This window comes from Wyeomyia smithii, chromosome 2, assembly GCF_029784165.1.
Source record: "Wyeomyia smithii strain HCP4-BCI-WySm-NY-G18 chromosome 2, ASM2978416v1, whole genome shotgun sequence".
In the NCBI taxonomy this organism is placed as follows: domain Eukaryota; kingdom Metazoa; phylum Arthropoda; class Insecta; order Diptera; family Culicidae; genus Wyeomyia; species Wyeomyia smithii.
Window position 1 is genome coordinate 78,647,360 of NC_073695.1, and position 14,112 is coordinate 78,661,471.

Below are 14,112 nucleotides of genomic sequence, written 5' to 3' on the forward strand. Positions count from 1 at the left end.
ACACGCGATACGCAAACAAATCTGTTGACCATGCGTATTACGAACAAGTTGACGTCATGAATTGTCGGTATCGCGCATAGAAACAGCTGATGAAGAAGACACAGTATACATACAGGAAAGTCACGATTGCTACCTTGAATGGGTCCAGGCAAGATGTCAACTCTGATAACACGGCTAAAAGAAATAGCTTTCAGTCAAAAGACAATGTACGATTATCAAAATGAATTATTCAAAATAACTATTGGGTGAAATGAGCGTTACGCGTGCAGTGTATATTTTTTTGGTGCATTTTTAATTCCCTACAACTCATTCTCAGACAGTTTTTCTATACAACTAACGGTTTCTGGGCTACAATGCTTCGAATAAAACCCATGCCAAAAGGCATACGCCCTTTTAAAATGTAACTCATGGGTGTAAAAAATTTCTCCACCAGTGAAAAATGCTCAGTTTGCTAAGCCAAATACGTGTGCAAAGTTTCATTCAAATCAAAAATGGTCGATTAAATTTTCGCGTATTTCCAGGCGATTTGAAATGATTTTGCTCAGTACTGCTTTGATCATGATCATTATATTACCGGAACATATTCCAGTCATATCTCCGGACCCGTTTCAGCGATTCCGGTTATCCGCTTCGGCAACAAAAAGAACCAAATACCTTTTTTCCGGATGATGTTGAGCTTAAATTGGTTAAAATAAATCAAGAAAACTACAAAATGTGAATCAACGTAACCGCTCGTTTCTGGCACGTATTGTGCATTTAAATAAAAATTATCAAAACGTCACGGATAAACTGGCAGTCAGGCTCACTTCCGATGGTTATTTCTGCTGTTCTCGCAACACTGCAACCATCTCAGCCGCCACTGCGCTGTCAGTCCGGCTTACAGAAACAAATACATTGAAATCATTCCCGCAGTTCATGTTCTGTGAACACGGAAGAAAGTTCGTAAGTCGGAAGTCCGACTTCCGAACTTTAATTTAGTGCTGGCGCCACAATATAAAACGAGCTCATATCAAACAGAGCTTCAAAAAGAAATATAAAACTATTGTAGTCCTACGTCAACTATGCGGTCGTGTCTTGAATACCACCCTTCTACTATTTATTCCCTACTAGATTTCCAAACATTCATTTTAAACGTCAAAACTGGGGTAACGGACTAACTTTTTTATTCCCTGAGACTAGTCATTTGAAAAAGAATGATGAATTTTCCTGATCTTATTCAAATGTAAACTGAAAATTAATTCTCGACATGTTTTCTAGAATAATGTCATCAATCGATTTGCCGTTCAACCTATAGTTATCTTATATTTATAGGAAACTCTTGGATAACTATGCTTAGAAGGACAGCGATGCCTTGCATTTAAATCAATCAGTTTGGTGGAATTTTGTAAAAATTGCGGCGTCCAAATATTTACAACTATGAGTTCTGATTTTCCCTCTGTGTGTTATATTTAAAAATTGAAAAAAAAGGTTATTTGAAAAATTGATATTTTCATACAACTTTATGCTTTGTGGGTTTCATAAGGCGGGTATGTTTGTGAACGATGTATTTTTAATCAGAATCATTAATCAAATGTCACCGGGCCGAATGCAGCTAATCTAATCCTTTTTGCTATCTAATCAATGTTAGGCCCATAATAAATCAAAGTTGACAAATATCTTTGATAATTGTCACAACCAGATACGGTTCACTATTCTACTACCGAAAGCAAAAAAATATTCGTCATTCACATATTCATTAAGCGAACATTATGCATTTTTTCAAGGTGGATCTACCACCTCATGTATGACAAATAGGTACTAGCATTTTTCAAATTTACAACTTGGGAGGGATACGACCGTTCCGTCGAATCAATTGTTTCGTTATCCCTTGTAATGAAAATTATAAACTAGGTGATAACGCTTTTTGAATAACACAAGATTTCAGCTTTGAAAGTTTTGAATAAATATTCCTTGAAGGTTCGAGCTTCAAAGCCTTACGCAACAACAAAAGTGTACCTCAATAATCCCCCAAAAACGATATCGAAATATATATCTTCGCACCACGTGACGTGAAACGTGACTAGAGCCTCAGCGAAAAGAATGTTTAATAAATAGTACATCAATTCATTCACATTGACTTCAAGACGGTAGTTAAGGTATAAAAATAGATGGGAAATTCCAATTCTAGATACTACTTCATTTTCCGACAAAAAACTACACGCGATACGCAAACAAATCTGTTGACCATGCGTATTACGAACAAGTTGACGTCATGAATTGTCGGTATCGCGCATAGAAACAGCTGATGAAGAAGACACAGTATACATACAGGAAAGTCACGATTGCTACCTTGAATGGGTCCAGGCAAGATGTCAACTCTGATAACACGGCTAAAAGAAATAGCTTTCAGTCAAAAGACAATGTACGATTATCAAAATGAATTATTCAAAATAACTATTGGGTGAAATGAGCGTTACGCGTGCAGTGTATATTTTTTTGGTGCATTTTCAATTCCCTACAACTCATTCTCAGACAGTTTTTCTATACAACTAACGGTTTCTGGGCTACAATGCTTCGAATAAAACCCATGCCAAAAGGCATACGCCCTTTTAAAATGTAACTCATGGGTGTAAAAAATTTCTCCACCAGTGAAAAATGCTCAGTTTGCTAAGCCAAATACGTGTGCAAAGTTTCATTCAAATCAAAAATGGTCGATTAAATTTTCGCGTATTTCCAGGCGATTTGAAATGATTTTGCTCAGTACTGCTTTGATCATGATCATTATATTACCGGAACATATTCCAGTCATATCTCCGGACCCGTTTCAGCGATTCCGGTTATCCACTTCGGCAACAAAAAGAACCAAATACCTTTTTTCCGGATGATGTTGAGCTTAAATTGGTTAAAATAAATCAAGAAAACTACAAAATGTGAATCAACGTAACCGCTCGTTTCTGGCACGTATTGTGCATTTAAATAAAAATTATCAAAACGTCACGGATAAACTGGCAGTCAGGCTCACTTCCGATGGTTATTTCTGCTGTTCTCGCAACACTGCAACCATCTCAGCCGCCACTGCGCTGTCAGTCCGGCTCACAGAAACAAATACATTGAAATCATTCCCGCAGTTCATGTTCTGTGAACACGGAAGAAAGTTCGTAAGTCGGAAGTCCGACTTCCGAACTTTAATTTAGTGCTGGCGCCACAATATAAAACGAGCTCATATCAAACAGAGCTTCAAAAAGAAATATAAAACTATTGTAGTCCTACGTCAACTATGCGGTCGTGTCTTGAATACCACCCTTCTACTATTTATTCCCTACTAGATTTCCAAACATTCATTTTAAACGTCAAAACTGGGGTAACGGACTAACTTTTTTATTCCCTGAGACTAGTCATTTGAAAAAGAATGATGAATTTTCCTGATCTTATTCAAATGTAAACTGAAAATTAATTCTCGACATGTTTTCTAGAATAATGTCATCAATCGATTTGCCGTTCAACCTATAGTTATCTTATATTTATAGGAAACTCTTGGATAACTATGCTTAGAAGGACAGCGATGCCTTGCATTTAAATCAATCAGTTTGGTGGAATTTTGTAAAAATTGCGGCGTCCAAATATTTACAACTATGAGTTCTGATTTTCCCTCTGTGTGTTATATTTAAAAATTGAAAAAAAAGGTTATTTGAAAAATTGATATTTTCATACAACTTTATGCTTTGTGGGTTTCATAAGGCGGGTATGTTTGTGAACGATGTATTTTTAATCAGAATCATTAATCAAATGTCACCGGGCCGAATGCAGCTAATCTAATCCTTTTTGCTATCTAATCAATGTTAGGCCCATAATAAATCAAAGTTGACAAATATCTTTGATAATTGTCACAACCAGATACGGTTCACTATTCTACTACCGAAAGCAAAAAAATATTCGTCATTCACATATTCATTAAGCGAACATTATGCATTTATTCAAGGTGGATCTACCACCTCATGTATGACAAATAGGTACTAGCATTTTTCAAATTTACAACTTGGAAGGGATACGACCGTTCCGTCGAATCAATTGTTTCGTTATCCCTTGTAATGAAAATTATAAACTAGGTGATAACGCTTTTTGAATAACACAAGATTTCAGCTTTGAAAGTTTTGAATAAATATTCCTTGAAGGTTCGAGCTTCAAAGCCTTACGCAACAACAAAAGTGTACCTCAATAATCCCCCAAAACGATATCGAAATATATATCTTCGCACCACGTGACGTGAAACGTGACTAGAGCCTCAGCGAAAAGAATGTTTAATAAATAGTACATCAATTCATTCACATTGACTTCAAGACGGTAGTTAAGGTATAAAAATAGATGGGAAATTCCAATTCTAGATACTACTTCATTTTCCGACAAAAAACTACACGCGATACGCAAACAAATCTGTTGACCATGCGTATTACGAACAAGTTGACTTCATGAATTGTCGGTATCGCGCATAGAAACAGCTGATGAAGAAGACACAGTATACATACAGGAAAGTCACGATTGCTACCTTGAATGGGTCCAGGCAAGATGTCAACTCTGATAACACGGCTAAAGGAAATAGCTTTCAGTCAAAAGACAATGTACGATTATCAAAATGAATTATTCAAAATAACTATTGGGTGAAATGAGCGTTACGCGTGCAGTGTATATTTTTCTGGTGCATTTTTAATTCCCTACAACTCATTCTCAGACAGTTTTTCTATACAACCAACGGTTTCTGGGCTACAATGCTTCGAATAAAACCCATGCCAAAAGTCATACGCCCTTTTAGAATGTAACTCATGGGTGTAAAAAATTTCTCCACCAGTGAAAAATGCTCAGTTTGCTAAGCCAAATACGTGCGCAAAGTTTCATTCAAATCAAAAATGGTCGATTAAATTTTCGCGTATTTCCAGGCGATTTGAAATGATTTTGCTCAGTACTGCTTTGATCATGATCATTATATTACCGGAACATATTCCAGTCATATCTCTGGACCCGTTTCAGCGATTTCGGTTATCCGCTTCGGCAACAAAAAGAACCAAATACCTTTTTTTCCGGATGATGTTGAGCTTAAATTGGTTAAAATAAATCAAGAAAACTACAAAATGTGAATCAACGTAACCGCTCGTTTCTGGCACGTATTGTGCATTTAAATAAAAATTATCAAAACGTCACGGATAAACTGGCAGTCAGGCTCACTTCCGATGGTTATTTCTGCTGTTCTCGCAACACTGCAACCATCTCAGCCGCCACTGCGCTGTCAGTCCGGCTTACAGAAACAAATACATTGAAATCATTCCCGCAGTTCATGTTCTGTGAACACGGAAGAAAGTTCGTAAGTCGGAAGTCCGACTTCCGAACTTTAATTTAGTGCTGGCGCCACAATATAAAACGAGCTCATATCAAACAGAGCTTCAAAAAGAAATATAAAACTATTGTAGTCCTACGTAAACTATGCGGTCGTGTCTTGAATACCACCCTTCTACTATTTATTCCCTACTAGATTTCCAAACATTCATTTTAAACGTCAAAACTGGGGTAACGGACTAACTTTTTTATTCCCTGAGACTAGTCATTTGAAAAAGAATGATGAATTTTCCTGATCTTATTCAAATGTAAACTGAAAATTAATTCTCGACATGTTTTCTAGAATAATGTCATCAATCGATTTGCCGTTCAACCTATAGTTATCTTATATTTATAGGAAACTCTTGGATAACTATGCTTAGAAGGACAGCGATGCCTTGCATTTAAATCAATCAGTTTGGTGGAATTTTGTAAAAATTGCGGCGTCCAAATATTTACAACTATGAGTTCTGATTTTCCCTCTGTGTGTTATATTTAAAAATTGAAAAAAAAGTTTATTTGAAAAATTGATATTTTCATACAACTTTATGCTTTGTGGGTTTCATAAGGCGGGTATGTTTGTGAACGATGTATTTTTAATCAGAATCATTAATCAAATGTCACCGGGCCGAATGCAGCTAATCTAATCCTTTTTGCTATCTAATCAATGTTAGGCCCATAATAAATCAAAGTTGACAAATATCTTTGATAATTGTCACAACCAGATACGGTTCACTATTCTACTACCGAAAGCAAAAAAATATTCGTCATTCACATATTCATTATGCGAACCTTATGCATTTTTTCAAGGTGGATCTACCACCTCATGTATGACAAATAGGTACTAGCATTTTTCAAATTTACAACTTGGGAGGGATACGACCGTTCCGTCGAATCAATTGTTTCGTTATCCCTTGTAATGAAAATTATAAACTAGGTGATAACGCTTTTTGAATAACACAAGATTTCAGCTTTGAAAGTTTTGAATAAATATTCCTTGAAGGTTCGAGCTTCAAAGCCTTACGCAACAACAAAAGTGTACCTCAATAATCCCCCAAAAACGATATCGAAATATATATCTTCGCACCACGTGGCGTGAAACGTGACTAGAGCCTCAGCGAAAAGAATGTTTAATAAATAGTACATCAATTCATTCACATTGACTTCAAGACGGTAGTTAAGGTATAAAAATAGATGGGAAATTCCAATTCTAGATACTACTTCATTTTCCGACAAAAAACTACACGCGATACGCAAACAAATCTGTTGACCATGCGTATTACGAACAAGTTGACGTCATGAATTGTCGGTATCGCGCATAGAAACAGCTGATGAAGAAGACACAGTATACATACAGGAAAGTCACGATTGCTACCTTGAATGGGTCCAGGCAAGATGTCAACTCTGATAACACGGCTAAAGGAAATAGCTTTCAGTCAAAAGACAATGTACGATTATCAAAATGAATTATTCAAAATAACTATTGGGTGAAATGAGCGTTACGCGTGCAATACCTTTGTTTGTATAAGTGTACGTGTTTACAAATATTTTTTAAGGGTTTTCTATAGTAAATTTTTATTGACTACATATTGATACACGAAAAAAAAAAATCTCAAAAATTTTGGTCAAATCCTTTATTCAATAGAAATGTCGTAGATTCTTACAAAATTGTCTTCGCCGCAACTGGCCAGTTGAATTTCATCATCAGTTGGTCTAAAGGATAGCCTCTTAACAGTTAAGTGATGACCACAGCTGAAAAAAATAAATTAAATTACAAATACGTCCAGCGCAGAAACAAAGACAAATACTCACGATTTATCGACAGCACATAACAATTTCCATTCATGCTTTAGTGCGTACAACTGGATAATTCCACTCTCAAATCCAATCGCCGCCAGGTAATGGACATCAGGTATTTCTCGTCTCGCAAAGGCAATAGCGGTAATCGATTCACGCTTTAAATCAAGTACAGCACCTGCACTGTACAGTCCATCGTCCTTTCGTTCCCACAGTACCGCTTTGCCGTCACGAGAGCCGGTCGCAAAATGACGTGAATCGTGCGTCCAATCACAGCACCAAATAACTCGAGCGTGAACGCTCGTTTGTTTGTTCGTGTGCGTCACAAGCTGGAAGTTGCAGCTTTCGGACGTTGCAACGTTCTCGAACACAGATAATGATCGATCTCGGGATACTGCCAAAAGTAGACTATTGCTTGGAGCAAACGAGAGCTGCGTTACTGTCAGTTGATGAGCCTGCAAGCGCTGAACAATTTTCCACGTGGATGTGTCCCTTGTGGAACGCAGAATGTTAGCGATAAAGCAAAAATAATTCCAAAATAAATTTTCATTACCAGATAAGAATTTTTGCGTGTTCCGCCGAACTAGCACGGCTAGCAGAGGCCAAAAGGCAACCGTTTGTAGTTGCTGCCAGAGCATAGATTTCATAACCATGACCGTAAAGTTTTTGTGTCTCGGGCCATAGAGTGTTCTGCATTAGAGTTTCTTCTGTTGGCGGGCTTTGCATGGTAGTACGTGTAAAGTAATGCTCCGGATACATGTCCTTAATATGTTTCTTTTCCGATTGTTCCTCTTCGTTACAGCTGTAAACTGCTTTGTTGGAGAGCCCTAGGGAAGGTACCGAGGCACCCTCTGGATTGGCTAAAAATATTTTTCGAACTAAAATTTTGGATGTTTTGAAGAAAATGTAATACTTACACCTCAATATAAGCTCCCCTTCCAGATCATTTCCTATACCACATAACTGGTGGAAGTTTTCCACAAAATTGCTTGGAGCTTGGAAGATACGTACAATTTTTTCCTCAGCTCCACTAGCAAACTTGTAGCGAGATAGCATGCACAGACACTGCATATCATAGCCGTGCACCTGCGGTCGAGCAATTTCATGCCAAGTTAAACTTTGCCTATCCGAGTCTGATTTCTTCCAACTAGCATGAATCCTAGTAGTTTGGTCAGCGGAAAGTGACACTAGTAATTCACCATTTTGCGGTTCCCAAGCTAAATCTCGTACCGCTTCAAAGTGTCCGCCTACAATAGCACGAGCCGGCAGCCATATATCTGCATGATTTGGATCTTGATGCCATATGTGGAGACTTCCTTGGAATCCATGACCTATAATAGCCTGACCGTTTGGAGAAAATTTTCCACCGTAAAATCCAAGCAGAGCGCCTCCGACTTCCCCTACTCGAACGCTCTCAAACCAAACGCCGGAATCAGACGGTGTCCAGATTGTAAGTGTTTTATCGATTGAACTGGATAGCAGTTGCAGTTGAGAGCCACTTTTATTGAAATGGATTCCATAAACCCACCCTTCGTGACCTTGAAGAACCGATTCGAGAGAAATCGCATAGTAAAAATTGCGTTCTCCATGAGTAACTTCAAATATTTTTTCTTCTAAAACAATATCCTCGTCAGCCGCTAACTCTTCAAACGTCTTTTGCTTCACTATTTGTGCCCGCTTGGAAATTCTCCACAGTCGAATGAAGCTATCTTGCGAGGCGCTTGCCAGCAGCAAATCATCGTTCCCTACATCAGTAACACAATCTAATCCTCGAACCCAATCGGTGTGACCTTTTAGCTGTTGCACTAGTTTGAAGTTTTCTCCATCGAAGGCATATAAATGTATCAGATCATTGTCAAGTGCACATGCAAACCCAACAATGTCGGATCCAGGCAGAGAAAAGAATTTCAAACTAAAACAGAACCCTTTGTTCAGGTCGATTGTTTGAAAGTTTATGAATTCATTCGTATCACTTGCTCGATGCCACAGTTTGATACTGCTATCGGCAGATCCGGTGGCGACGATCAGCTCATTTTCGTGACTGAAAGCATCCACCTGAGTTACGCCTTTCGTATGGCCTTTAAGGACAGCACATACCGGAGATTCGACGGTGTCTCGTGTGTTCCAAAGTATGCACGAGCAGTCATCGGACCCGGATATAAGGTCAACACTTTCAGACACAGCATGAAGTTTTTTCACAGTATTTACTCGCGCCTTGTGACCATAAAGCGTGCGAATAATTTTTGCGAAATCTTCGTACTAAAAGATGTGACTTGATAATTATCAACTATAAATGAAATTAAAATCAGACACAAGAATTGGTTTGGACTCACATTCACATCTGCGATTGCGATCGCATGACTAGCTGCAAAGTAAATCAAGCCATCTTCACCCCAGTCCAACGATTCGGTGGTTCGGTTGCAGGCCGCTGATGTATAACGATTGCTGACTATTATATTCGTCATGCTACCAAGTTGTACACGATATTCCTATTCGTACTAATACGTGTTTCTCTCAATTAGATCAAAACACTAATTTATCACAACAGGACATGTGCGTTTTAGGTTTTACTTGTGAACGGTGGATGCTCTTGTTTACTTTGTATTCCTATAAGAATTCACGTATAGCACCGCTGCCACCGCTGTCAACCATTAATCAACAAAAATAATGACAGGGCTGTTAAACTATACGAAATGAGTCAAGGACTCGTCGAAGCATTGGTCGAAGTCTGGAAGGGAGAAACGAATACTACACTCAAAACAAGAAACCACGCACATGCGTCGTTTCCTGATAGCGTGTAACTATCTTCTTGCTGTAACGCATGCATGACTCAAACGAAGTTTTTAGTAACATCAGGAATTCGCGTTGACGGTGTTGCTGATATTTGTTTGGTTTTTGCGTGCGAAAATGAAGGAAGGAAATATTTTTGCTTTTGTCATCACGCACATTTTGACAATTACATATGAGAGCTCAAATAAGTGCGAACAGCCTTCAAAATCTTTTTCAACGCGAATAATGTGCAAATTTTACAGATAAATTTTTCGAGTCTGCGTTTTTTTCAATTTGCCGTTGTATAAAAAAGAGATTTGAGTTCGACCATAGTGAAGTATGTTCGAAATTGTAACCAAAGCCTTAAATCCAGAGAAGCGCAAGTTTAATAATCGAAGTACGCTAGCATGATTATTACTTATTATTTTACGTAAAAACAAACCAAAACATTTTGTGAAATGACAATGAATGCAAAAACTGTTTGCGATGAATATTTTTTCGAGTAACTGAAAGGTATCAGTTATAATAATACTCATCGTAAAAAAATGCTTTTTTTTCCTTGGTTCAAATTGACAGTCGATGACAGCTCATTCTGGTTCATTTTGACACTTACACAGTTTCGTATCCGTTTCTCCCTCCCAGGTCGAAGTAATCAAAAACATTTACACTCAAAATAGTTTTCACGTTATAATTACCGGAAAAGTTATGTGAACATTTTCCACTGTCATTTTCATGTAGATTTTAGGTGATTGTCATTTGAGTTCATCATTAACTGGTAAGATGCTTTATCCTGTGAATCTTATTCAGTAGACATATGCATTTCATGTGAGTTTCACGTAGAATTTAACTACCGGTAAAGTGAAAAACATTTAATTGTCTGATAGGTTCTACGTTTTATTACGACTTTTACGCCAAATTGGACTACCCCGAAATACACGATTATCACAGTCGATGATATTGCGACATTTGCTGGCTGCAACTGTTTATGTTCAGGAAATTCCTTGTAATTTGAGCTGAATCTGTGTGAAATCTCGATGCCGGATTCTTATGGTTTTTCTAAAGCTCATTTATTGGAAAGTCATCGAGAAATTTCTTTCATGTTCAAAGACAACATCAGACAACAGCTTCGCCATTCCGATTTCTGTGTATTTTCGCACGGAGAGTTCATGCGATAATTCATTCTGTTAGACGTTGCCAAGTTGACGTAGACGCTACGTGATAAAACATAGTATGCATGTGATTTTCACGTAGATGTTATGTTTGTCACATAAATCATGCAAAATGACAGAAAATAAATAAGTACAGGAAATTTCACGTAACAATAACGTGAAAAATATTTTGAGTGTACCTAACGAAGATTTGAATTACCTCAAGCACCTCTCATGTAGTACACTCTTCGAACAATTGGGTTGTTTAGCTACTCACGGATTTCTGTTTTATATATATCAGGTAGAAGAGTGTAATTTTCTGAGCAAAACGTGAGTTTTTAAAATTTCATATCATTGACCTTCGACTTTTTAATTGAACAATAAAATTCGCTCCATATCGCTACAATGACAGGAGCGAACCGTCATTGTAGCCATTTAGAGCAGTTTTAATTCGTGATTAAAAAATTGAATAACAACGATAGAAAATTTTTGAAAATTACGTTTTGCTTAGAAAATGCCCATATACCAACTGTGATTGTAGCGATTTTTATTTTTCATTCAAAAAACGAAGGACAATGATATATAAAAATCTGGAATCCGTGAATAGCTAAAAAACCCAATAGGAGATTAAAATAAAAGATAAAAACTTGTTTTTATAATTAAACAGGATAAAGCTGCCTCTCATGAATACAATAGCATATTTTTGCAACTCCAAAAATGCAGAGAACTTTTGAAAATTCGAAAATAAAAAGTTGACCAGTCAGTTGGTTTTGACATTTGAAAAATCATCAACAGCAATGATAAAATTTGGTAGTCGGTTTTCGCTCTGATGGTTTGAACTTTGACATTATTTGACAGTGGACTCTGTAACATTGTGGCTGTGGATCTCCGAACAATATTATAGTTTCAATGTACAGAGTTGCCGTGAAACTGCGTGGATTTTTTATAGTGTAATAAAAACCGAGGGGTAAGACAGTGAGTGAATTTGAGGTTTTCCGAGTTTTTCTGAGGAAACCTGAAAAACGAAGAGCAAGTCTGAGTAACTCTCGTGTCTCTGAATATCCATACCTAAACTTTTTTCCCACCGCAAATATACACATGAATGTTACTCGGTCCCACCGTTCATATATATTTCTTGCTTTCAAGGTAATCAAAGATGTGAATCATCTGAGAATTTCGGAGTAATATTAAGTAAATTAGAGTTACTCCCAAGTATGAGAGTAACTCAGATAAAAGCTGTCTCGCCCCTCGAAAAAAACAAAACGTTTTTTTGCTTTATTTGTTATATGAACATGATAGAAATAAATTTTAGAACGATGTTGTCGAAAATCAGCGTAAATTTTGTTCTCAATAGATGAATTCATGAAATTACCCTTCATGATTTGGTAAGAATGTAAACCATTTCACTATAATTTAAACTATGAAATAAGTAAAAGTGACTATTGAACAGAACATGAAAGTTCCTATCTAATCAATCTTGGATAACTAACCTACCATCAATCGATGATCACAACAAATTTCACAACAAATACGGAGTTAGGTATTGATTTCGGCCGTTCGAAGACTTTCTAAAAATACAGGTCTCGTTTACTCGTTTTTACGCGTAACATTTTACAAGCGTGTTAAGCCTTTGGACTCGAGTGCAACCCTGAACAAATAAACAGTGTGTAGAGGAAAATTTTCCATGCCTGCTCACACCTACACAAAATGCCTTTGGGAACTGTCAAAACGCATTTTTGAACAGAAACAAAAGAAAATCTCTTCCTAGAAATCAAATATACCCGTTTCATTCGATCTAATGTAGAGCTGCTGCTGAAGTGAAGTAGCTGAAGCAGCCAGGTCAGTTTTTCAGTTTTCGTCAGAGAGTCGAAATGTGGAGTGGTTTTGTCGGATTCGATAGCAGCTTCTCGTTGCCGTTGGCTGTGTGATTAGGAAAGAATTGTGAAAAACCACTCTGCTTATAATTCATTACTCCATTAGTAGTGCTTGTTTCTTCCGAAGTAATTATTTTTGCAATACGGTCGTCGAGTATCTTGCGTTTGTTCGATAATTTGTGAAAAAATTGAATCTTCAGTCGTGGCCTGTGAGTGCGAGTGGGCAAGCAAATGCAGGAATATCTTTTCTCTGCTTACTAGAGAAGGATGTCTACAGATTGTGTGTGAACCGAAAAAAAAACGGCAGGAGAAAGTGCTGTGCTTGTGGAGAATACGAAAAAAATTGGTTTTGTGCAACGTCGAAAGTGAAGTTTCCTATTCTGGATTTTGCGGCGGATTTATCTTGGAGCTAGCAGGAATTAAAAGTATTGCATTTAACTACTGCTTCCTGTTTCTTCTGTCTCCTGACGTATACACGAGTTGTCGTCGTCCTTCAAGGGTAAACGCATCCTTCTTGAATCTTCGCAGTTTTTTCGTGTATGTGTTTAAGTGGTGAGATTTGCATTATCATCTTGATTTATTTTTATTGCTTGGCTCATGTCAATATTATAAAGTGGTGGTTTACCAATCACGCAATGTGTGGTAGAACTCAACGAAATGATGTGGGGAGAGGAGGTTTCATTATTAGGAAAATAAATTGTAATTCCAGTGAATTGTTTGTTGCACACCACATTTTTCTGCAAATTTTTCTATACAGTCTACAATCATGGCCTTTAAATTCGAAATGTAAAAATATGTTTTCTGGAAAAGAAGGAAAACATTTAAGCTAACATACGATTAAAAAAATTAGAACCAACAAATCAGAAAAGACAAAATATATAATTCACCTTAAAAAATTATTATTGATGAAAGGACTCATCGGGTGGTATTGATACTTATTTTAAATCACTCCAGTTCGCATACCTGTCACGTGTAATCACGCCATGCCGAGACATCACAGATCAAATTGATGTCTTTACAGTAAAGCTTGTTTATTAAGCGAGGCGATCTTTCATGTTAGAATATATTTGATGCTCAAGTTCTGTAAGAAAACACTGACGGATTATTAGGATCATAATTGATAAAACGAACGCTTGTTGCAAGCAAAGAATTCGGGATCGATTTTCATTGTCCAAAAATTT

General features: G+C 37.1%; 2 protein-coding genes across 4 annotated transcripts in view; one reads left to right on the forward strand and one right to left on the reverse strand.

The window, feature by feature from the left end:
* Positions 1-6,945: 6,945 nt before the first annotated feature.
* Positions 6,946-9,818, reverse strand: LOC129721860 (elongator complex protein 2). Its single transcript, XM_055674926.1, has 5 exons — positions 9,474-9,818; positions 8,058-9,399; positions 7,694-8,000; positions 7,156-7,632; positions 6,946-7,095 (listed from the first exon to the last, which is right to left on the reverse strand). The coding sequence occupies exons 1-5, from the start codon at positions 9,603-9,605 to the stop codon at positions 6,978-6,980; spliced, it is 2,376 nt and encodes a 791-aa protein (XP_055530901.1). The 5' UTR covers positions 9,606-9,818; the 3' UTR covers positions 6,946-6,977.
* Positions 9,819-12,891: 3,073 nt separating this feature from the next.
* The window catches only part of LOC129722579 (ADP-ribosylation factor 6), a 38,665-nt gene continuing 37,444 nt past the window's right edge, over positions 12,892-14,112 (forward strand). Inside the window, exon 1 of one of the 3 annotated variants that reach the window (XM_055676159.1) lies at positions 12,892-13,468. The gene's annotated coding sequence lies outside the window, so the exon portion shown is untranslated. Of the gene's footprint in view, positions 13,484-14,112 lie in introns of all 3 variants that reach the window. The other 2 variants (XM_055676162.1, XM_055676157.1) reach the window with 2 other exon arrangements.

What these genes read in the sequence shown, in the direction of transcription:
- LOC129721860 (XM_055674926.1), bottom strand. Translation starts at nt 9,605, where the DNA reads ATGACGAATATAATAGTCAGCAATCGTTATACATCAGCGGCCTGCAAC. An exon ending in TCGCAATCGCAGATGTGAAT is followed by an intron (nt 9,400 to 9,473) that starts GTGAGTCCAAAC and finishes CACATCTTTTAG; the next exon opens with TACGAAGATTTCGCAAAAAT. An exon ending in CACGCAAAAATTCTTATCTG is followed by an intron (nt 7,633 to 7,693) that starts GTAATGAAAATT and finishes GCGTTCCACAAG; the next exon opens with GGACACATCCACGTGGAAAA.